Source organism: Chionomys nivalis, chromosome 22 (genome assembly GCF_950005125.1).
Source record: "Chionomys nivalis chromosome 22, mChiNiv1.1, whole genome shotgun sequence".
Lineage (NCBI taxonomy): Eukaryota > Metazoa > Chordata > Mammalia > Rodentia > Cricetidae > Chionomys > Chionomys nivalis.
This window is the reverse complement of record NC_080107.1, coordinates 7,600,877-7,624,705: the sequence shown is the minus strand read 5'-3', so window position 1 is coordinate 7,624,705 and position 23,829 is coordinate 7,600,877. Positions and strand designations below refer to the sequence as shown.

General features: G+C 44.8%; 1 protein-coding gene across 1 annotated transcript in view; it reads right to left on the bottom strand.

Moving 5' to 3' along the window:
- The window catches only part of Pde11a (phosphodiesterase 11A), a 270,583-nt gene that overhangs the window by 62,417 nt on the left and 184,337 nt on the right, over nt 1–23,829 (bottom strand). The window contains exons 11-12 of the mRNA XM_057754935.1: nt 14,652–14,798; nt 14,065–14,172 (exon numbers count right to left, since the gene is read on the bottom strand). Coding sequence (XP_057610918.1) covers nt 14,065–14,172; nt 14,652–14,798 — 255 coding nt within the window. The remainder of the gene's footprint in view (nt 1–14,064; nt 14,173–14,651; nt 14,799–23,829) is intronic.

Below are 23,829 nucleotides of genomic sequence, written 5' to 3'. Positions count from 1 at the left end.
CCTATAGAGAGGAGGTTCTCCACACCCACAGTTTGGGGAAGGCCCAGAGTGAAGTGTGTCTTCCCACTGCACACAGTATGTTGAGCGTTGTATTTGGAAATAGGGGGATATGAAGGGACCTTCAAAACCGAAAAGCTCTGGACCCTGGATGCTTCTCAAATGAGAATCAGCAAACACAATAAAACCTTCCTTATAGCAAACGGAGGAACAGAGAAGTACTCAAATTGCTGCATGATGATGGTCTAGAATTATCTTACAAATCCTGTAACCCATACTGAGCTGGCAGACAGACTGAAACGCATACGGGTAAATCCTAGAAACTGAGATTTGGCAGCAGACTAGACAACCAGGACAGAGCATCATGGGAAGAATACACGATTTTGAGGTCTTTGTTTCTGATCCCAGTAGCTGTGTGAAGTACGTGGCTGGGGCGTAATTCCTCCTGGACGCAGTTGGATATCATTACAGGCACAAGAACCACACCGGCTCTCTGGGTCCAGCTGGCCCTCTCATCAGTCTGGAGGAGGAGGAAATGCACCTTTGGGAGAAAGATCTGTGTGTCCTCTCCGTCCGCGGCCTTGCCGGCCCCTCCTCCTCACAGTGGAAGTCTCTGCTTCCATTACTTATTAAATTCTTTATCAGAAGATAGGAGGAGGGGAGCCTGCTGGTGTGTTCCAGGTACGTTTCTCCACCACTAATCTCGGATCACCGACTAATACCTGTAAGACTTTTAGGGCAATGAAAACCTTGTTCTTTTAATTGGTTTTGGTTTTAATACAGACATAACTGAGTGATGGATTGCTGTATCGACAATTTTATTTCTCCAAACCGCCTTAGTTCCTCGGCGAAATTTGGAAGCACATATGACATCACTTAGGCAGCAAATGGAACCGGGAATAAACTGACGGGGGCTGTGAAGTAGTCCTTGGCAAAGCTTGGTGCACCTTCATTTTAAAACTTGTTGGATATTAGTTCTTGTTTATTTTATTGCCTGTAATCGTTTTCTGAAACCACTCTCAGAAACCTAAAGCCAAAACTCTCGTTGTTCATATTTCCTGATTCCTAAAGGCAACCAAATTCATTTGTTTAGCTAAACTGCTGACATTTTTACCGTATTGCCACACAATGTCCATACAGTTTAGTACTTGATCACTCATCAAATACCTCCATAGTCTTTCCTATGTTACTATAAATTCCCCTAGGAGTTTTCGACTGCTTAACCTACTTAAAATTTTTTTACCAGTCTTATGAGGCAATAGCTATGATTGTTCTGTTACAGATGGGGAAATTGAGTCACAGAGGGGCTCCACCCTGTGCCTAAGGACTCACAGCTAAAAGCAGGGCAAAGGGGAGCACACACCCACATCCCATCCCAAGTGTGCCTTAAAACATTGATGGTGTAGTGGTAATGGTCCCCGCATTTCCCCTCCACTCCCAACGTAACCCATGCTCAGAGCTTTCCTCAGGATCACCTTCTAAATACTAACTACCCACCGCCAGGCCGAAGAATACATGAAGACTCTTTTCTTAAATCCTTTCATTTCCTGGAGTTCAGATCTCCTTGAAACAGCTGTGCCTTTTCATATCCTCCATGACTTTATTAAATGTCACTTAACTAATTTTGAAGAGAATCAAACCTCTCACACTTCTTGCATGATCTTTTGTGTCCTGGGGGTAGTCGGGTCTGCTTGTCTCCTCTTGGGGCTTCTGCTTTCCCCTTCTGGGGATGATATCTTTTGTCTTGCATCCTATGCCTTTCCTTGATTTCTGCCTCATTTTGCAGGAACACATCTGTCAGTCTTCATAAAGAAGTGTGTCCATTTCTTGGGGATCCAGTTGCTCTAGGTTCTGCATGGCTGGGACGGGGACGGGAGGACCTTATTCTATTTTCACACTCACTGTTAGTGTGCCTAACAGTTCCGGGGGGGGGGAGTAATTTCTCTCAGAATTCTCAAAGACTAACTCCTTTATACTTTATTTTCTAATTTGTAAAGCTGCTTTTGGAAAGAATATGATCTTCTTCTCCTTCTCCTTCTCCTCCTCCTTCTTCTCCTTTCTTGTCCTCCTCCTCCTCTTCCTTCTCCTCTTTCTTCTTCTCAAGCAAACATCTGGTTCCTGAACAGGTTGGGGTAAGAGCAGACCCTCAACTATGCAGAAGGGAGATGGGTACTTGGGGTCTCAGCATGTCACTGTACCCTATTTAGTGACCTCTGAAGTCTCCGGTTCCCAGGCTTTGGCGGGTCAGGGAAAATTGTCCTCATGTATGCCCCTTCTCCCTCCATCACTGCCCTGAAGGCAGAGGGCTAGACCTCGTTCTTTATTGAGGAGTTCTAAACTATCTTTCTCTCTATTTTCTGCCTTTGTTGCTGAGTTTTTACACAGTAACCTTTTATTTTTTCCTTCTCTTGAAATTTGGCACCTGGCTCTAAAATTATTTATATCACAATATTTTTGAGAATTTATTGAGATACATGAACTCCCTTTCTATAAAATCTTATGATTTCACATGACTCCAAGATTATGCAGCTCATCTCTGGACCCTTAGAATAAAGACTCCTTGAAGTTCGCCATACGCATGGCCATACAAGGCGTACTTACCTCTCCTGGCTGTGGCTTCTCCCGGCTGTGGCACCTGAATTACTGAAGCAGCACCTAGCTCTTGACTGTGATGTCAAGGTAAATGGTTTCTGAGAATCATCAGGCCTGAGAAGTATCCACCTGCCACTAAGTTTCTATTCGCTCCTCCCACCCTCATCCATCTTCCTCCAGTCCCATCCATCCATCCAGACCTACATCTACCCGTCCTGAGCAGAAAAAGTCAGCCGCCTGCTGAAGATAATATACTTTCAAAGAGAAAACATAGAGGCAGGGGAGTATGTCTTGATGTATTTCTTTCTATTTTATTTTCAAATAAAATCGTGTCCCTCCTCAATAATTATGAGTTTTCTTTACCCTTGTGTTAATGTATCTTCTCACGTGCGCTCTCTCGTTGTGAATATCAGAGATATGAGCAATGAAGACAATCTGTCCAAGTAAAGAGACAACCAGGGGCATCTATCTAATCCTCAAGTTACTTGCTAAGAAAAGCCGTGTTATTTCCCTTTGATGCAGCCTCTGGGGCCGCCTTTCAAGCGGCTGATGTGTTTGCTGGGGTAATTCTTTCCCTCCTTCCCATAGCACACAACACTGAAGATTGTAGAGTCCCCAAGTCCGGAAGACACCTTCTCGGGTTCTGCTAGGCTACCAGCAAGTTTCTGTCAGCAGCCAACATGAGATCTAAGGCAGTTAGGACGTGTCTTTGTTTTGCAGCTGAGTCTGTTAGCAGCCAATGCAAGACTATCACAGACAAAGAAAGTGACTGTCAGGGTGGTTCTGTTGGATTCAAACAGTCGCAAAATACAACAGCTGTACTATCAGCCCTAGGCAATGCTGTAGAGGAGTTTTTTTTTTTTTTTAATTTAATGGCTGCTACTAGGTACTTGCTATGTATCAAGCAATCGGTATGTTTGCGAGACTAGGCTTGGGAAAACACTAACGATGATTAATACTGCCATAGCGCTCAGAGTGTGCATAGCGCTCTTGTAAATATGTCAGTTTCACCAACCCTTCCTTACAAGAACCCTCAAGGTAGAGACTACTCTTCCCTTCCTATCTCACAGATGTGCCTGATAACATATATGAATAGCAGAGGTGGGATTAGAACCCAGACAACCTGGTTTATGAGCCACCTCTACTGTGAGAGAATACAGCGCCAGACGTGCAGGGTTTAAGCGCTGTGGACGGGTAGACTTTACAGAGTCACTTGACACGGGCTTTATCCGCAAGTGCACCAATCTCGAGCAGTACCAGCTGGCACTGCAAAGCCATTTGACATCTTTAGTCTAAACTTGTCTGTTGCACCCAGATCAACCTGATAGCAAACCTGATTTGCAAATGAGGCTCAACAGAAACCAAAGATCTAGTTGGGCGGTCACCTTTAATCTCAGCACTCAGTTGGCAGAGGCAGGGAGATGATCTCTGTGAGTTCAAGGCCAGCCTGGACTACAAAGCAAGTTCCAGGACAACCAGGTCTGTTACACAGAAAAACCCTGTCTTCAAAAACCAAAAACCAAACCAAAAAAAAAAAAAAAAAAAAAAAAAAAAGTTCTAATAGCAGATATGAAATAGCCCACTTTTATAAAATGTCTAATATCTGCAAAGGAGAAAGCCTGCTGGATATCATTAGGAGGTCAGCAGTCTAATTTCAAAAAACTTTACTTTGTGTCAAGAAAAATCCACAAAGAACATTTATTCGTTAAAATTTATATACCCTGTATTTTTCAGATTTTTTTTTCAGAAAAGGAAAATTTTATTTGTAATTTCCAAGATTTGGGATATGATTATTTTTTTTAAAAAAAGTTTTAATAGAAAATAATAAGGAAATAGCTTATATTGAACTTAAAAGTGCAGATATTCTTGTAACCAAACTATTCCAGGTTTGAATGAAATAGTGACGTTCTGAAAAGTGCCCATTCACTTAGCAAATTGAGTAAATATTTGCGCCAGGCCAAGGGAAGAGTGCAGTAGAGATCACGGTGCTAGTCTTTGCCTTCCTGAGCTGCATATCCCATCCAGTTATGCTGAGAACCTGGCCACCGAATGGCTGGCTCCATGGAGAGCCTGCGTCGTGGGAGAGCACAATGGCAGAAAGGACCTGGCATCTTTGCTTCGCTTTTGGAGACAGCACATCATACCTTGCAAATCTTGTCGTGTTTGTGTCCCAGAAGGTGCGCGGTCATATACAGTCATCAATCCCTGTTAGGGAGTCTCAGTTTGGCACTTTCTCCATTTCTATCAGAGACAAGGAAAGCAGAGAGTCCCAACAGAGCAGTCCAGGGCGTTTAAAAGGCAAGATGCTCCTAGGAAGCTCTGCCCTCCATACCCCTGCCCCATGGCAACGTGTACTAACAGAAGCTTCCAGAGTGCAGGTTGGGAGGGAGTAGAGAAGGAGCGCTTAACAAGAAGCAGGGCGCTTCCCATCTCGGTCATGGATGGAGCAGGGTGGTGAAAATTAGTGAAGGTTCTGCCTGCACTTACTGGTTGAGATTCTTGGCTTGCTTGCATTTAGGGCAAGCTGGCGAGTGTCAAACTATTTGATTTGCTCCCGTCAGTGATCCCAGGCGGAGGGTTTTCTCCATAGCAGCAGCGGATGGCTCTTGATAACCCGCAGAGTTTCCCAGTAAGGTTAATGGCTGCTGGGCACATGGTGCCCTCTTTTTAAACAACAGGTCCTTATTTGACAGTCAGAGATTGTGTAGAACAAAAACACCCAAGAGCAGAGGAGCAGTTCTCACCCATAGTCCTCAAAGGAAGGGAAGAGGGTAAACTATCTCATGGAGGACGGTCAGTGGCAAGAGCCCTTTGGTGTTAACAGTGGTGGCTGGTGAGCTGGAAAAGGGGCGCATCAGCTTGTGTTGGGACCAGGATGTTCCCACGGGAGTCCAAGGACCACCACCAGCTCTGACAACCACCCTCTCCATCATCACAGCACAGAGCACACTGCCATTGGATCCTAGCTGTCCTCGTTGTCTGAGCAACCGGGATAGTTTTGGTCACATTTGCTTTTCTTTTTTCTGAAGATGAACATGGCCAGGTAACTACTTGGCATCAGTAAAATAGTGATTTCAGCACAGTGATTCTCTCTGCCAAACTCAGTCCTGGTGGCCCTTACTGTCTATTCCCAAATGACTCTTTTCTCCATCCGGGGATTTCAGAACATACTTCGTATCAGATCCTAAACCCCAAAGAATGTTTGGGGCAAATGATGAGGTATTTTTGCCTTCAAATAGCTACAAATACTTAGGCGGGCAAGTTTCAGAAGGGAGAAGGACCAAAAACCAATGATGTGTCTTATAAAATTCTTGTGTTGAGTAGATGTTTAAATGCATAAATGAAAAATTTTTAGGTTGATTCTATTGATTATATTTATTTTCCCACTGCTTCTAAGACTTAATGTTTAACTTATTACTATAATATAAAATATTTTGGAGCTATAAAAATATTAAAAATAGACTCTGTGTTTTGTTTTCTTTTTTCATCTGTAAATACAATCACCTTGTTTGGTCTTTTTGCAAGAATATCTCAAATACAAATTCCTGGCTTCTGTCAACATGCTTTTTTTTCTTTTTTGACAGGGTTTTGCTGTGAATCCCCAGATTGGCCTTAAACTCACAGCAATCTGCCTACCTCAGCCTCCCCTAATGCTGGAATCACGTGTGGGCTGGGGATAGTCTGCCTTTCATCTGAGGAAGTCCTGATGTGGTCATATAAAAATCAGTCCCTATATTTCTCCTTTCCCATTCTGATAAAATATGTAAAGAGAACAGAACGGCACAAGGAAAACCCTAGGAGCCATAGTGGGACTTAAGCATAATGCATCAATTAGAAGGGAAACACTCAAGGAGACTGAGGCTTCTGCTTCAGTTTAGATACACGGTAAACAGCGCTGTCCTTTTCACATCTGCTGAATGCGTTTTACAGAGAAGCGAAGGGAGAGGACTACTGGATTCCCCGAACCTTAGTTTTAAGAATGCGTGTCTGTAGATGCGGGGGGGGGGCATGCTCAGAAATACGGTCTATGCTTTATTTATGGCAAATCACGAGTGAGCACAATAGAATATCACAGGGTCGTGAGCACAGAGAGATCACTCGGTGCATATTAATCGTGCGGAAAGCAAGGTCTCCCAGGGCTTCGAGAGACCCAGCTGATGGAGTTCAGGAATATGGGGACTCTTCAAAGCTAGCCCCATGTTTTATTTTCCATCAGTGAATCAGGATTAAATATGAGACCCGTGAAAATTTAAAAGTTTTTAAAGCCCCTAACTTAACACCCTTAGGTGCCAGGTTTCAGCCCCAAGAGAACGCCACTAGCCAGTAGGACGTCAAATAGTGCGGAAAATGGAAGCCGTGATAAACGGCTGTGGCTGGGCTGCTGGTTCTCGACGACCTGGAGGATTTGCCTGGCGTCATAAAACACAAAGTGACAGATTAAGCAGTTTACCAACACCATAAAAACCTCAAGAATAAACCCACTTAAAACAAAACAAAACAAAAAAACCAAAAAGGTATTGTAACTAGACATTCCCAGCCCCCAAACTGCACACAGTTCCTTCCGAACCTGTGTCCGGGAGCAAGGGCTTACAATTTGGTGCTAACGTCAGACACAATTACGTCCATGCGCTTTTACAATTCACATGTCCTAAGAAAAACACCCAGTGCAGGCCGATGGTGCGGGAGAATTTATTTTCACGGGGAAGGGAATGACTCATAACTCATGAATGGCAGTGCCTGAAGTGAGTTATGGAGGTGACTCTCGTGTGAGAGGAAATGGGTCGGACGCTCCTCCTGCCCCGTAGTTTGGCTAGCAGCGCACTAGGTTCTTAATTAGGTGTGCCCTTGCCTCTTTTCTTTTACAAAATAAATGTGAATAAAGAGAACATTAGCTAGGGGCATGGAGTGCCTGATTGGGGCTCTGGAGTGCAGGCTGAGAGACTGAAAATAAGAGCCCTTCAGAGGTCTAAAGAGCAAGAGTCTTAAATGCGGTTGAACCGTCAATTCTGTGGACAGTTTACAGTGTCCACACCTGATGTCCGGAGAAAGATTAAGCACCACGCCTCCCCTAAATACAAAATTTGCTATACTTCTACTTTACACCATTAAGAAGATTTACATGTTTCTCCCCCATGTGAATTTCATTATACTAGTGTAGCAATAGCTATATAACATGTAGCGATTACGTTAAGGTAAGTGTAACTATGTATACTGGCAAGGTGGTGTTAGGGAAAAGCTCTCTGGAGAGCTTAAGCATGATTACCATTGACTTTAGTCTGTCAGAGACTAGAACACCAAGAGCTCATTGTACCCCTGTGTCCCAGCTGACAAAGGCATTTGATTCTGTCGTGATGAGGCTTCTGGTTACTGAAACGTTTTATTTAACAACTGGATTGCCCTGTCCTTCCCCAGGGGGAGGCAAAGAGTTCGAATTGTGCTCCTGAGCTTCCTTTTGGGAGAAATTTTGACTTCAAAGCTCAAGGACTGATCTGACAATGGCGGTCTGCGGATGGCGCGAGACTCTCCAGCTTGAGAGCAGGACCCATCTCCCCCTAAATGTCCCTTTTACTCTCCAGGTTGAATTTTCAGGAAAATGGTGTGGCTGTCTCTCCAAATAACCTTGATGACCGCACAAAGATGAACGAAAGCCCACCACCTCCACACTGAAGATTTAAGATTTCCCGGCAAATATCAGGAAGTTTCAACGGATGCGCTGTGACACTCGGTTATCATTAGTGTTTAACTGCCGTTCCCCACCAGCGCCATGCCGCTAGTACCACCATAAATTTTAATGTGATCACATGCTCTTTCCCTTTCATATCCAGTGAATTCTGCAGGATCATAATATCCTACATGAACCCTAGGTGAACCTTAGCGTGATGCAATGAGAACAAGATTTTGAGCACTGGAAGTTGCTCGTCATCTTATAGTGCTTAAAAAAAACAACAAAAAACAAGACCTGGACACTGAGCAACGTGGTTATTTAAATAACCTTGCCCTAAACTGAATTCCTTCAGGGCAATGGATCTTTATGGAGCCCCTACAGGAAGCAGGGCGCTGCCCGAAGTGATAATGAATCCATTTATAGGACAGTAAAGCATCCTGACTCTAAGGAAGCCTTCCTTCCCCCTTGGAAAGTCTGCCGGAGACTGAACATCATTTATAATGTGCCCCCAAAGCGTCCCTGCAATTTAGACATCAAGACATGCCTTGTAGTTTACAGAACATGAGCAAACATGGCCCATCCCAGTACCTGGTTTACCCTGTGCACTGCAGCAGACAAGGTCATTGTCGTCTTTTATTACATATTAGCATAGTGGGATAGTAATTCTTCCTACTTACATATAAATAAGGAGAATTTGTATAGGTACCATTGATGTATAGGTTTTTTTAATTCTCTGTTTTAGTCACGAATGACGACAGCATTACTTAGTTTATTTAAGAGGAAGTCAAAACTCAGTAAATTTGAACTATATAGGTATCTCTTTAGAACAAAAGATAACCTTGAGGCTTTGATTCCACATTTTTTTTTAAATTTACTGTCAGCAGCTTGGAACAAATAAATAAGTGATCAATGGGGTTCCAGGTGAACTAAATGTCCATCAAAATCCATATCAAATTGCTTGTCCTATGAAGTTCTCCTTTGTTTCTTTTAATTTCCAAATTTCTAAAATTATTTGGTTTCCTAAACATGAGCCTGAAGATTTCTGCAAAACCGTTCTGAGTCAATAATCTTATTTTCCTCTGTGTGAAATGATTTTAGTGATAAAGGCTAGGGAAATTGGTGTATATATTTATAATTTCAGTGTCCCATTGTTTGTGGGCCAAATCTGTTCAGCAGTGACTCATAACTGTGCACCTCCCCCTCCTCCTCCTTCCAGACAATGGGTTTCCGAAACCCCTGCACCATCAGGTTTCAAGTCGCAGGAGAAGGCATGCTATCCCACAGTGGGTCAGGAGGGGTCGTCACACAGGGCATCCTCATAGAACAGGCTACGTTGCGACACACTGGCTTTGTTGGTGAGCATGCTAAAGAAAACATTCATTTTAGACTGGTCTGTGTGCCTTAGTGTCTCTTGTGTCAGAAGAGAAGAAAGGTTCAGGGAAGGTTGGTCAAGGTTTGACTGCCCGCCTGTTTGTCAGAGATTGGATGGGAAATTTTGCCTTGGAGCGCCATCTAGAGGAAATTTTTAGCACACTTAGGGCATTCTCTTGGCATTGTGATGGAGACTGAACCAGATGGTTGGGGTATAGTCTAAGGATTTCCTTCCTTCCTTCCTTCCTTCCTTCCTTCCTTCCTTCCTTCCTTCCTTCCTTCCTTCCTTCCTTCTTCTCCTCCTCCTCCTCCTCCTCCTCCCTCCCTCCCTCCCTCCCTTCCTCTCCTCCCCTCCCTCCTTCCCTCCCTCCCTCCCTCCCTCCCTCCCTCCCTCTCCCTCTCTTTCTGTTCTCTCTCTCTCTCTGTACATATATACTCAGTTTAAACGCAGTTATGCTACTTAGAGCAATAACGCTTTCTCAGGATTCTAACAATCCCCCCAGTGCCAGGCATGGGAAACTTCCTCTTGAGTTCCACCACCAGGTGTGTGTGGGGGAGTCGAAGAGACTAATGCAGCCTATTGCTATTGCTCTTGGTTGCCTCCCAGAACTTGTAGTATGCAGTTTCTCAACTGCTGTTGAAGCTACTACATACTTCTGATGCAGCACTCGGAGGAATAGAGCCAGAAGTGACGAGGAAGCCTGCGCCCCGAAAATCAGCTCTCATAGCCCCTAAGAGGCTACATAAGTTGTCAAAACACAAACACTAACCAACAGTCCCACCTAGCTGGTAAAACTCCTAACCCCACAATAACCAGAATGTGGCAAAATATCCCCGAGGGTGTGATAGTGGCGCTGATACCTTGGAGGTAACCAACAGCTGCCTACTTGGATTTCCATCCTGCTCAAGAAGAGGGAATTCATGTTTGGTGCTGTAAACCTAGCCAACTTCCCATGGTTGGCAAGGTCATAGGCCCCAGAGGAGAACCTAGTATGGCTGCTTTCCCAAATGATTATATTTCCTAGCTGTATTCTAAGCTTGTGCTCTTATCCCCACAGGGTCAGCTCTCACCCGCTCCCCCCATCGAAGAAGCCTCTTTTTGCAGCAGATGAAGATTGTTAGATGAAGATTATTCAAGAATCCACAACTGGTCAAAAGGCTGAAAGCAACAGACCACGGTGTGTCCAACCACAATGGATACGTCTACAACACAACGGATACAGCTCCTCCACCTAAGGCTCAGGGAACATCTTGGAAGTCGGAGCAGAATGATTGTAAGAGCCAGAGGACCAAGAAGTCTTCTCTGAGACCGTGCCTTCTATATATGGCAGGGAAGCTGCACCCCCCCCCAAATATCAACAATATGACTGTCCAAACAAGACCCGCGTAATGACAACACTGTTGACGTGTCCCCGGGGACGGGGAAATTTCACAAGGCTCCACTCCTAGATGAAGAGCAACAGGCGGTTAGTGGCTTCTGAGAGAGGAAGAATCAGTCTTCTCCAGCAATGAGCTCCCAATTATCCAATCCCAGGAGGTCAGCCCTAAACACATACACATAGTGACAATATCAGGTGGGCCAGAAAACTGATATACAGTCATAATTAGTTGTGTAAATTATAATTATGCAACTACAGAAGAGGAGGTCATGAGTTGGAGAGGGAGTAGGGGGCAAGGGAAGTGTTAGATGGTGACAAGGGGGGTGTATATTGTGTAAATAAAGTGTTCATGTGTGAAATTCCCCCCAAATTAAAGGGCAAATAAAAAATGATGCCAAGTTGGGGGGAAGGGAGGAGTGTATCTGATAGGAGTTAGGAAGGAGTGAGAAGTGGATATACTCAAAATACATTGTATGTATGCTTGAAAATTCTCAGAATAATAAAAAAACATGTTTTTTAAAAGAAGTTCAAGAGCATTGTCAGCTACATGGCTTGTTTAAGGCCAGCCTGTGCTACATGCCTTGCCTCAAAAAAAAATCCAGATTAATAGAAAATTTGGTTTGGTTTTAACTTCTCACCCAGAAGTAAAATGTGTGATCCTGTGAATGGAGGCAGGATGTCCAGTGAAAGGGAACCCGTGAGAGACCTCAGGGGACTCCAGGGCTGAGTGCAGCTCTGGGGCCCACACAGACATAAAGGCTGTCCTTTCCCACAGGAGATCATATGTCAGAAACTAGATTTGAAGTGAACTTGGTCTGCATAGGTCAAACGGTCTTCACCATCTCCAGAATTGCTGTCTTGATTCAAAAAATTCGGCTTAACCAGATTTTCCAAGATCAAAGCTGGAGAAGATGCTTGTGTGGAAAAAAACCAGAAGTTGGCATTTCGGCCCCGCGGTAATCCTTCACTAAATTCGGCGGAACCCCGGAGCGGAAAGCAATGACTCCTCCAGATGCAAAGGCGCAGGTCTGTGTGCAGGAGACTGGAATAATATCCACTGTCATCCTTTCTCCAAAGACCCCTTTCTATACTCCGCAGCCTCCCATCCGTCGCCCTGGGAGAACTCCAACAGTGAAGGCTTCTATTTTTGCATCAGCATGGATACAAAAACAAAACCCAGACTTTTCCTAACAGTGACTCTACAAGTTGCTGAGCAAACACAAAACACCCTTAAAATACTCTGACAGGACGATGTCCCCAAGTATGGGGGAGGGGGCATCACTGGAATGCTCTTTTTTTTTTTTTTTTAAACACTACTTAAGAAGCATCAAGATGGCTGGTACCACGAACACATTCAGTGATGAAAGCTCAATATTCAATCCTTTCTACACCTGTGGCTGCACCATGACCCCCCCCCACGCCACTGCTGCCAGATGCCTGTGTCCCCAGAGGCTTGTTATAAAAGACCACTGCCCTTGATATCTTCAACACAGTGTCACGAACATTTCTATTTCCTTTATTTGAGCAATACTCCTGCTTGCTTATTTTGGCAGTTCCACAAATCCACAGGTTTTCCAAGGTAACTAGTTAGTAAGTCATTGCCCTCAGCGAGCTGGACTCGCGAGCTCCCCACCTGCAAACTATTTCTCATCTGCTAAGCTCTGTTAAAGTCAAGCAAGATGAAGGAGTTTTGGTTTCCAGGCAGTGTTGGCCCCTGGGCAAGAAAGCCTCCCGAGCCGAAGCATTTCCCCTCCGTAAGCGATGTCTTGGCTCTGATGGTGTCAACAGCAGAAGGCAGGACCAGTCCCGCGGTTGAGAGCTGAGTGCACCGCAGAGGACGGGTGTGCTGGGATGTAGAGACTGGGAACACGTGCTGAAGGAGTAAGGAACTGTCCCTTCCCTCAGGTGGAATTAATGAGAACGAGAGATTGGGAACTTACGACACTCGGTAGAAACACTGCCTACACTGGTACGGTGGAGGAGGAAGGAATGGCTGGTGCTTTAGGAGAATGGGGAACTCTGTAGAAAAGCTGGCATTGGATCAGTACCTTCAAGGTTGGGGGGGGCGTTTAATGGGCAGAGAGCAGGGTCGAGATTTGAATGAAGAGGTAGGATGTTCTTCCATCATTTGCACCAAAGCAAAATGCATTTCACACAGAAGTCCCTAATTTGTGTCTAAATTTTAAGATGGGTACAAAGGCATGAGGGATTTGTATTAATGTAAGAATCCGGAACCCATTCCCCATTTTTGTATAGTAAGCATATTTACATATATTCACACATGTGTACATATCTATACTTGTCTATGTTACTATTCAGCAGAGAACCTAACATATTGAAGTCAGGAACATTTTCCTTGGTCATTTAACAATGCAAGTAGACACCAGGAAACGTTTCTCACTAGCAAATGGGATTAAGTAGAGGGTTTTGTTTTGATCCTTGGCGTCAACATTTGCTTTCAGAGTTAATCCCGAGTTAATCCTGAGACCTTTTCTGGCCAGCTGTGCCGGTCTTCTTGACCAGTCACAAGGGCTAGAGCCCAGGGGACAAATAGTTTCAGCGTAGTGAGCTTCTGAACCCTGGTGTCCACTCTTACCCCTTCCTTCTCCCGAGGCCCCACTGGACATTTCCCCAAGCAAGTGTTCTTTCAGAATTCCAGATTCTCACGGTCATGCTCACACGACCTCTTGGCTCGTGGCCACAACCCAATCTTATGCAGGGGTTTCTCTGCCCTGTGACTTATCTCTATTTCCTCCACAAAGAAATCCAAGTGTTAGGGGCAGGGAGTAAGGTTGGGCAAAGGAACCAGCTTGCCAAAAGAGAGCACTGGGAAAAGGCCCCCGGTATCCATTCTAGGGCTGCACCCCTGTCTTAAGGTGTTGATGCTTTCGTGGCTTTAAAGAAGCTGTTGTCAAATGCATGCTGCCATAACCAGGACATGTGTGGGTTGCCATGACATCACCACAGGGAAACTTTTCAGTGGCATTGAAATATATAGGAGAAAGCCAGGAGGTCCACACGAACAGAAGGTGGCCTTCCTCCATTCACAGACGTACTTACGGTGAGCATGGCAAACATCAGCTGGCACACGTTGAAGGCGTGTCTCCAGTTGTGGTAGAGAACCATTCGGTAATTCTTCCTCACTGTCAGAAGCCACCTGCACAAGGTCTGAAATGGGAGGGGGAGGTTGTGTGAGGGATGTGTTTGTGTCCTCAGAGGACCGCAGCTCAAGGGACACCAAGGCGATCGGGACGTTCCACCAGGGACTGGGCAGGTGGCTGAGTCGTTAAGAGCAACTATGGTGCTGGTGGCAGATCGGGGTCTGGTTCACAACTTTACCTGGAGTATGAGGGTGTTCTGTGACCTCTTTTGACCTCCCCTGGGTCCTAGGCATGCACGCGGTGCCCATACTTACACACAGGCAAAACAGTCAAACATGTAACACAAGACAAATCTAACGAAGACATTATAACAAACCAAAACAAAACCCTAAACTTCCACTAACGCTGCCGGATCCTCGCAGCGCTTCCATGGGGTCCACAGGCAGGAACCATTGCCTACAGCACATCTTTGAAAAAGCCTTTATATCACAGTGGCTGCAACACTTTGCCAGGTGCACCCCTTAGCTCCATCACAGAACCTCTTACCTCGTAGTCGATTTTAAATTTCTGTACCATGCCCAGCTCCATGAACATCCGGAGGGCAGCTGTGATCATGGCGTCAACGTCAAGGGAAAAGTCATCAAAATGAATGTCGTCGATGGCCAGCTCTGATACCAGAGGGATATTGGCTGCCTACGGAATCAAAGACACAAGCCAAGTTCACTAGCTTTACCTAACCCCGTGTCCCACTCTCTCTGGCTTATCGGCCGTGCCACATAAATCAGGCCTGACCCGCACTTACACCCTGATACGGCTAAACTCTGAGCTATAAATGTCTTTTGTTTCTGAGCAGCAAATGCCCAAGAAAATGGAGTAGGGAGGGAGGGAAGGGAAGCTAATTAGAAGATAAAATATACACACTGGATCTCTCTACCAATTTAGAATATACAACTGTCTAGTTTACTGGAACTATGGCCGTACAATGTACTCTGATGCATATGGCTGTGTGCGGAAACATCTGGGTGTCCAGCAGCTATGAATTTTATTTGCTTCCATGCAGAACAGGACGTGGGAATACACTGCTCTTCTTTGCATTCTTGTATCCCGTCCCTTGCAAAAACATTCTCTATTAAACATATTATATATGTTCTATATATTCAGAAGGACGGAAAAGGGCAAACAGCTCATCTCTGGTACAAAACATGCTGCATTGATGATAAAATAGAGCTGCTCGGAGAAAGGGCAGTTTCAGTTAAAAGATCAATTTTGCTATATTGCTTAAGCAATAGACGGCACACTTCTAACACTGGTCATCCTTATTTAGAGTTTCCGAACACTCCTGTTAGGTGGCTGTCAATCGGTTATCCTGCACAAGCCTAAAGGAGAGGGAAACCAAATCTTTGGAAATCATTTTTTATGCCGATTGGCTGGGTTACCATGCCATTTGGGCCATTCTTGCTGTGTGTGTGGGTTATTTAATGGCTTTCAGAGACCATTGTGTATTTGTATTCCTAGCCTACTCGCTGGGTATAAATTACCCTGCGAGTAATTTATGCCCTGGAACTACTTTGGCTAAGCAATTAAACCCAGCTCTGGTCACTCCGGGCATTCCAGAAACCACATAATCAATCCTGCCTCTCCAACCCCGTGCTTTTCTGCAAAAGTTTATGTGCCTAAGCTAAAAATACAAACACTGTTTATTCCCCACTGTGGATGAGCGATGACCGAATCTATGTGTTGGGACAGCTAAGCTTCCAGTTTGAAGACTTTAATTCAATCAAAAATTAATTCCCTTGGACTTTACCAAATCATTTTAAAATACCAATAGGTTTGCAGATACTAGATTCCTGGAATTAAATGGCAAGGCTTGTGGAATTCACAGTGGCAGATATCTTCTTGGTGTGTTATGTGTCCCCACGAGAGTGTCCTGCTTGTTTATTTACTTTAAAACTTTTTCATAAAAGATGGATAAATGTACACTAGTTTTTTTAAAAATAAGTGTACAAAATAACAGATTTTCTTAGGAATGTCACACATACATGCCAAGTATTTTGCTCAAAGTCTACCCCATCCCGTCTCCCTTCCTGTTAGCCCTGCTCCTCTCCATCAATAGCCCCATTTCCACTGTGATGTCACACATGTATTTGAATGTATATCCCACATACGAGCGAGACCACACAATATCTGCCTTCCTGAGTCTGGCCTATTTTATTTAGAATGCTGGTTCCCAGATCCATTTTATTTATTTATTATTTATAATGTCTGTCTATTTTTGCTTCAAGTGACACAATTTTATTTTTCTTTTGGCATTTTTGTGTGTATCTATTTGTGTGTGAGTTCACACACACACAAGTGTGTGGTAGCTAGAGGTTGACATTGTGTCTTTTACTCTCCTCTCCACCTTCCTCTCTTTTGAGAGAGGGCCTATCACTCAATTAGAACTTAACGGTTGGCTAGGATGTCTGGCCAGTGATCTCCAGGGATCCGCCTGTCTCATGTTCGTGCCCACCCCTGTCCCCTGTTTGTGCCCACCGCAGCACTAAGGTTACAGAGGCATGTAGCTTTATGTGAGGCCAGCCGTTTGAACTCAGGTCCTCATGATCCCACAGATAGCACTTATCCACTGAGCCATCTCCCAGCCCAACTTCCTTCCTTCCTGTTTCCTTATGACTGCACAAAACTCCATGCCATTGTATATCACTGTCTTTATTTAGCTGCCATTCTGCTGACAGACACTTAGGCTGATCCCATATTTTGGCTATTGTTAATAGGGTGGCAATAAACACTGATGCATTTGGATCTCTGCAGGATTAAACATGTCAGTGCTGAATGCAAATCAGCTCCACCATGCTTTACAAACACAGACACACAGTCATATTCCTCTGGCAACAAATGTTTTCTTACCCAGAGCAACCACTTTCAACACCTAGATTTATTTTAATCAAGTAAGATAGCTACAATCCTAATACTTCTTACAAATGCTTTGTTTGAAGAATTATCCAAGATCCCACCGTTGAAGACAATGGTCAATCTGACTCATGCTACATCTAACAACCTCTGTTGCCTCATGTACTAGACCATTTCATACATACATGCCTGCATGCCTACCTACCTACATACATACATAATACATATATTCATACTTTGTTTTGTTAGGTACTATTCAACAATTATACCATTATGCACAACTGAAAGATATTCATAGTTAACTCATACAGCTTACTATGACCACCTGTCAATTTGTTGATCTTATTTTAAATTCTATGGTAGGGTTAGTAGTAGCTCTTCAGTCTCTCAATGGAGCAAAGGCTGGCCTCAAACTCCCTCCTGCATGCTGAAACTAGTTATGTGTTACCATGTTGGGATAACAATCCTCTTTACTGTGAACTTTGTTATCACCTATGTGCTTACCATTGGTACAAACATTTTGTCAAAAAAAATAGTAGAGAACTTATTAATGACAACATTGTCTCCTTTGAAAATGTTAGATGTGTAGGTGGAAGTTTCTGTCCTGACCAATATCACAGATGTTCAGTCCCAAAGAAACACACAGAGGCTTAATTATAAACTGTTTGGCCTATTAGCTCAGGCTTATTATTAACTATCTCTTACTTAAATTAGCTCATAATTCTTCTCTGTGGTTAGCCTTGTGACTTGGTACCTTTTCTTAGTAAGGCATTCTCATCTCATTTTCTCTGAGTCTGGCTGGTGACTTGCTCTCTGCCTTTTATCTTCCTGGAATTCCCTTAGTCTGGTTGCCCCACCTATACTTCCTGCCTGGCTACTGGCTAGTCAATGTTTTATTAAACTAATATGAGTGACAAATCTTTACAGTATACAAGAACATTATCCCACAGCATAGATGCTTTGATCAATCTATGGATGTCATGAAGAGATGGCTCCAGGTTCCTGCTCTGACTTCTCTAGATGAGGGACTGCAACCTGTAAGGTCAAATAAATCCTTTCCTCCCCAAGTTGTCTTGGCCAGGGTTTTACCACAGCAAGAGAGAAACAACCAGGACACTACCCTCAGTTCTCTGAAGATGTTAATGACAGTCCCATTGGGCATTTCTTCTCCTTCTCTATTTGTTTCTTACCACTCTGCTTTGATCTTTGTTCTTATGGTGACAGAAACACATATGCTAATTTACACAAACATTCAAGCTAACAGAATTATTAAATACATGTATATTATTGTATAGCAGACCTCTAGAACTTTTCATCATGTGTAATCATACCCACTGAGCGACTTCTATGATCCCATCTCAGCTTTTAGCAGCCATTTGGTTTCCATGTTTGGTTGCTCTAACTACTGTGTACACAGGGAGCCGTGCAGTATCGATCTTCATGGCACTGGTTTGTTTGACCAGCAAGTTGCTGTCTTTACTTTAAGGATAATAGGCCAAGGAATGAGCACCCACCACCCTTTCCCTTCATTCTCAGATGGCTCAGGGTCTTCCTCAATTACCCTCCAGTAAGGGAGTTTAAGGTATCAGAGGCTTCAGAAGTCTTGGAGGATTTCCTTGGGTGTCTGGTAATTTTTGGTTTCCCAGTCTTGCTTAAAAGAGTCTATTACAGCTTAGAGGTTACCCTGCTTAGGAGCTGAGTGACCTGTTTTCTTGGGGAAGCCTCCTCATGTCTTTGCTGTTTATCAGTTCCTGTTCCCTGGAGAATCTGGCTGGTATCCAGTTGGGAGTCTGTAGGGGGCGTCTGGGGAGCCTCAGTGTGGAACTGTTGGTTCATCTTCAGCCCGCACCCCAGCCCTCCTCTGCACAGATGGCCCCTGTGCAAAGATTCCCCTGCTCTACCTAAGCAAAGGCTAGCTTCCAGATACCAGGGAGCAGGACTGGGGAGCCTGGATTCAACTGCCCTTAGATGTGCAGCTTTTTCCGGCAGCAGCCCCGCTTTTGTGGTCACTCAGAGGCAGCTCCTGAGCTGTTTGCTGGGGGGGCAGAGATTAGATGGTGTGAAGCTGACCTCTCACCTTCCATTGCTAGCTGTTTTGACTTTCTTGGGTTTGCTAAGTTAAATCCCATTTATCTGTCTGTTCTCTAGGTTCCAAAGTGTTGTCGTTAGTAACTTCTTTCTCAATTTATTTGGCTTTGAGAGTTGATACAAAATCCTCTATGACTACTTTAAAAGGCCTAGGAAGGGAACAAGAAAGACAATGAGGATGCTTAAGTGACTGTTTTAATCTGGAAATCATCAAATGCTGCTATGAAATGGTACATTTTAATGGACAACTTGGGAACTCAGAAGTAAGCTGGATTTAGTACTCAGTCTCTTTTAACATATACGACTGGCGGCGGCCATGTGTATTGTGCTTGCGTGTTCAGTGCGAGTGACCACGCTAATCAGGCCGTGATAACCAACAAATACCACACTGCTCCTCCTTCGGAAAGCTCCAGAACAGCTCCGCTCCCCTCCCACTTTGATGGTTTGCGTATAGAGGATGCCAAGTATTTGAAAATATCTCTATTTGTTGCAATTTGTTCAGATTTAAGAGCGACCAGAAAACTGCTTCCTGAGAGACAAAGGCAGGATGCAAAATGACACAGGTCTTTCTGCTCTCAGCAGGAAAGTCTATTTCTGTGTTGAAATAGGGAGCTGAAACCTCTTACCGATTGTCACCAAAGAAGCCTAAATGGCAATGGCGACATCATTGCTGCTCTCCCAGTGGCCCCTGTCTTCCGGTTATTAATAGTGTGGTTCTTTGTGCCATTATAAATCTTCCCCCTTCAAAGGCACTAAATTCACTTAATTATCTCAAAAATTAAAGAATATAGGCATTTTTTCATTATGAAATGTTAATGGAAAGGAAATAAGAACATTAGGTTGAGAAATGGAGGATGACCTCTGGTTCACTAAGACCCAACCTTATTGACCTTGTCTTTTTTCCCTAATAGGTTGATTGATCCACAGTTAAATCACACCAGTCCATACGTCACCCCGAGCCCTGCAGTAAACCCTTGCTGGCATGTACGGATGCATAAAACATCCCCAGTCTTTCAGGAGAGATCTTCTTTGGACCATTTTACCAACTATGGGCAGTTTCCATCCATACAGTCTTGGATGTAAGAGCAGGTTCTGTGCAATGAGGAATAAAAGGCAGAGGACATCCTGGGGAGCTAGGTGTGACTGTCTCACCTGCCAGAGCCCCGGAAAGGCCTTCTATGGCCCAGTTCCTTGTGCTGTAGATACACGTCCCCCATCCCGCCTGAGGAGCACGGGACGGAACCCTATCCTCCAAGCCTATAATTACTCCAGCCATACGACATTAACAAAACAAATCTAAGTCAATTTCTCAAAGTGTCAGTCTTCAGCTTTTAAATATTTATAAGGTGCCATATCCCTAAATCAAAGAGGAGTGTCACAATCCAAAGTAACGACTGGATTAATAGCCAGGAAATAACATTCGGATAGAGAACCATTTAGTTTACCGCAGCAATAAATGAAATTATGAGTCCCGCAGCTAATTTGAATGGAGCTCAAGAAGTGAGACTGTCTGGCTGGGAGTACCTGGACTCCTCTGATCCGGCTGGTCCTTGGCTTTGTTCAGACCTGTGTAGTTGAGGGCTTATCAAAGGGAGTCATAATCTGCCTCTTCTACAGCTGAAAAGGAAGCTTTCTCAGGAGCTATAAAATGGGAAATACAATCCTGGGTCGCTTGACACACAATACAGCATTTTGTGAAGTTCAGTAAACGGGAAGAAATCACAAAGTGGGTGGCCGGTTGGCCTTGACCACTCAGAGCAAAGTAGACCTGTTGCTGCCTGTTCCAGACACCCGCTTGCTCCTCTGGATGAAAGCAGAGGCAGAGAGGCCCTAGGCTTCCAGGACTAGTGGAGGAGGAAGCTGAGCTACAGAGATGCAGAAGGAATTCCAGGGCACTTTCCCCACAGAACTCATGGAATTCCAGAAACGGCTTTTGATATTTTGTGAATATTAACTCATTGGTTCTTTATAAGCACACTAGGAATATTTAAGCTGGGGGTATTTGAAATCCTGTATTATAAGGAAGCCACATAAATAGATAAAGTGACTGCTCAAATTCGCAGTGCAACCAACAGAGTCAGATCTGACTCTGACCAGCAAATCCTGGCTCCGAACTACCCCCACTACCTCTGGAAATGGACCAATGCCAAGCTAAGGTCACCCATTCCTGTCCAGTGCAAAGTAACTTGGTACACCATGAACAGCACTTGGGATTTAGCTGCAAATGCTGCGTGGTCCATTTCTTATGATGAACATCCTAGGTCCATTTGGGAGAACGCTGTCTTAGCTTTTGTTTGTATGAATTCACTCGGGGAATTCTCTAAGCTCATAGCTGCCTTTGGAATGAACCCCAGTTAGTTTTGTGCTTATTGGACACACGTAGCATCAACTCCTGAGAGACCAAGGTCTTCCTGAATGAACGAACTGTTTACTGGAGGAGCAGACACACGCAGTAGACATGCGCTTGCTAGCGCAGTGCCATCACCAAAAAGAAGCACGCGAATCCTTAAATTTTCTCTGAGCCATCTACTTACTTCACCTTGTGATTGCCTAGAACCTTCTTCCCAACAGGTGTAGAAGCTAATCCTATGCTGACACCGATCCTTGAGGGCCTGTTGGCAAGACCCTGAAGTGAATCTCAGACTGAGCATTCCTTGGATAAACAAACCACCACAAGACCACGCTGCATGGCAGCTTGAGGCGTAACAGAAGGAGAAAGCCCAGCGCATAGAAATAGGAAATACTTAATGTCCATGGCTGTTATATGAACTACGTTGTTGCTGCGACTACTGTGTTAGCAGCTTTCCCTGATGTGACAAATTCCTGAGAAAAATCCACTTAAGGGAAGAAGACTCATTGGCTTATGACATGGGTGCACGGTTGAGCGGCCCCACTGCTTTCAGACATAAAGAAGCGTGATAGAAGGGCCTGGTGGAGGAAGGATGTTCATCGCATAACAGCCATGAGGCCAAGGAAGGGAGAGACGCAGGACTAGAGATAGGTAGGTAGATGGATGGAGAGGGGGAGAGAGAGAGGTCTGCTTGGCTGCCCGTTGGGGCTGCCTGACACGGCCCATAGGTGGCTGAATCAGAAGTGGTGTGTTCCCACAGGCCTGGAGGCTAAAAGTCCCAAACCAAGATGCTGCCAGGTCTTGGTTCTCCCTGGGGCCCTCCTTGGTGTAGATGGCTGTGTCCCCATCTGGCTTCCTATGCTTGAGTAGCTCTGGCACTGTTCCTGTTGGATTCAGGATGACTTCTTTTACCTCATTTATACATAATTCCCCTTTAAAGTCCCTACCTCCAGGTCCAGTCACATTCTAAAGGCCTGGTCATGAAGGCCTCAACTTGTGGGTTTAAAGGGAAATGTCATTTAACCCACGGCAGGCAGTTATCGGTGTTATTGCAAGGTGAATAGTGAAAGTCTTCAAAATAAACATTGTATGCTGCACTTACGCACATTGCTCCCCTTCGCAGAAGCCTGCAAGATTATAAATCCAACTCTTCCTCTCCCCGTGCCTTTTAGAAGATCTCTTTTCCAGTAAATTATACTCTACTCATTACTTGGGGGAAAACATCCAGAACTGGGTCTCCAAGGTAACGCCAGAGGGACACACCACCAATGCCAGTGCCTCATAAGGTAAGGCTCAGCGGCATCAACCTGTAGAAGACGACATCAGCCTCCCCAGCCACTGGGATGGAGGAGATGCGTATGTGTGGAGCTGGTGAGAGCTGGGTCTTGGGCTTCAGACCTGGTTGGCTGAACTCACATTGGCCTCCCTGCTTTCCTATCCTAATATTCCACTATTTAGAAAACAGCTATAGATAGAACTCCTGTTGAGGGACTTCCCAAGAAAGGCGTTCCTTCTCAGAGGGCCTGGCCTCAGCTGCTGTCACCGTTCCTGGCTCGGCAGAACTCCTTGGCTAACAGCGTCCCCCCATCCAGTTCCCGACTGCGCAGAACACAGGCAGTGTCTCTCAGGTCGATTTTCTCGGTGCTGTGGGAGCCGCTCCTTCTGTCGCTGGAGTTCCGCAACCTGCGTCTTTTACTCTCGTCCATCCAATAAATACCTTTCTGAAGGCTTCTTAGTCGTCAGGCATGTTGCCAAGTGCCGTGTGGCATCTTCGTGTCTCTCCGGGAAGACACTTCCCGAAGGGAAGGAGAGGACAGACATTCTCTACTTTGCTTTTGAGCCAAGCCCGAGGCCTGTCTATAAAAAGTATGTAAAAGAAGCGGACTCATGGAAGTTGACACCTTCTCTGGAATGGAATGTGTATCAGGAGAATGAGGGGGTAGGAAGTAGGAGGGAGCTGTGTCTGGAGGTTTAAGGAAAGCTTCCTTTTTAATGGGAAGTTGAGAGAATGGAGCCCCTGCTTGCTCTTCATGCTCCAAGTCAGAGGAGGGTGGCGGAGCCAGTGAGAAGGGAACATAAGACTCTGCTCCTATTGCCCAGCGAAGTTCCCAGGAGCAAAAGTTTTTTTTTTTTTTTTTTTTTTTCCAGCTCCACTGTCCCTCGAATTTGTCAATAGCATGTCTGAATTCATCTACACAGATGGCAAAGGGATAGAAACACAAGGGGAGTCACTTGGTAGAGTTGTTTATAATGAGGTCTCCTTAGTCGTCTTCTGGGACAAGAATGGAACGGGATCGAGGCTTAATACATCAGTCCTCAGTCTTCATCCGCCTTCACAGCTGAAGCCCAGACAGCAGCACAGACAGACATGTCACCTTT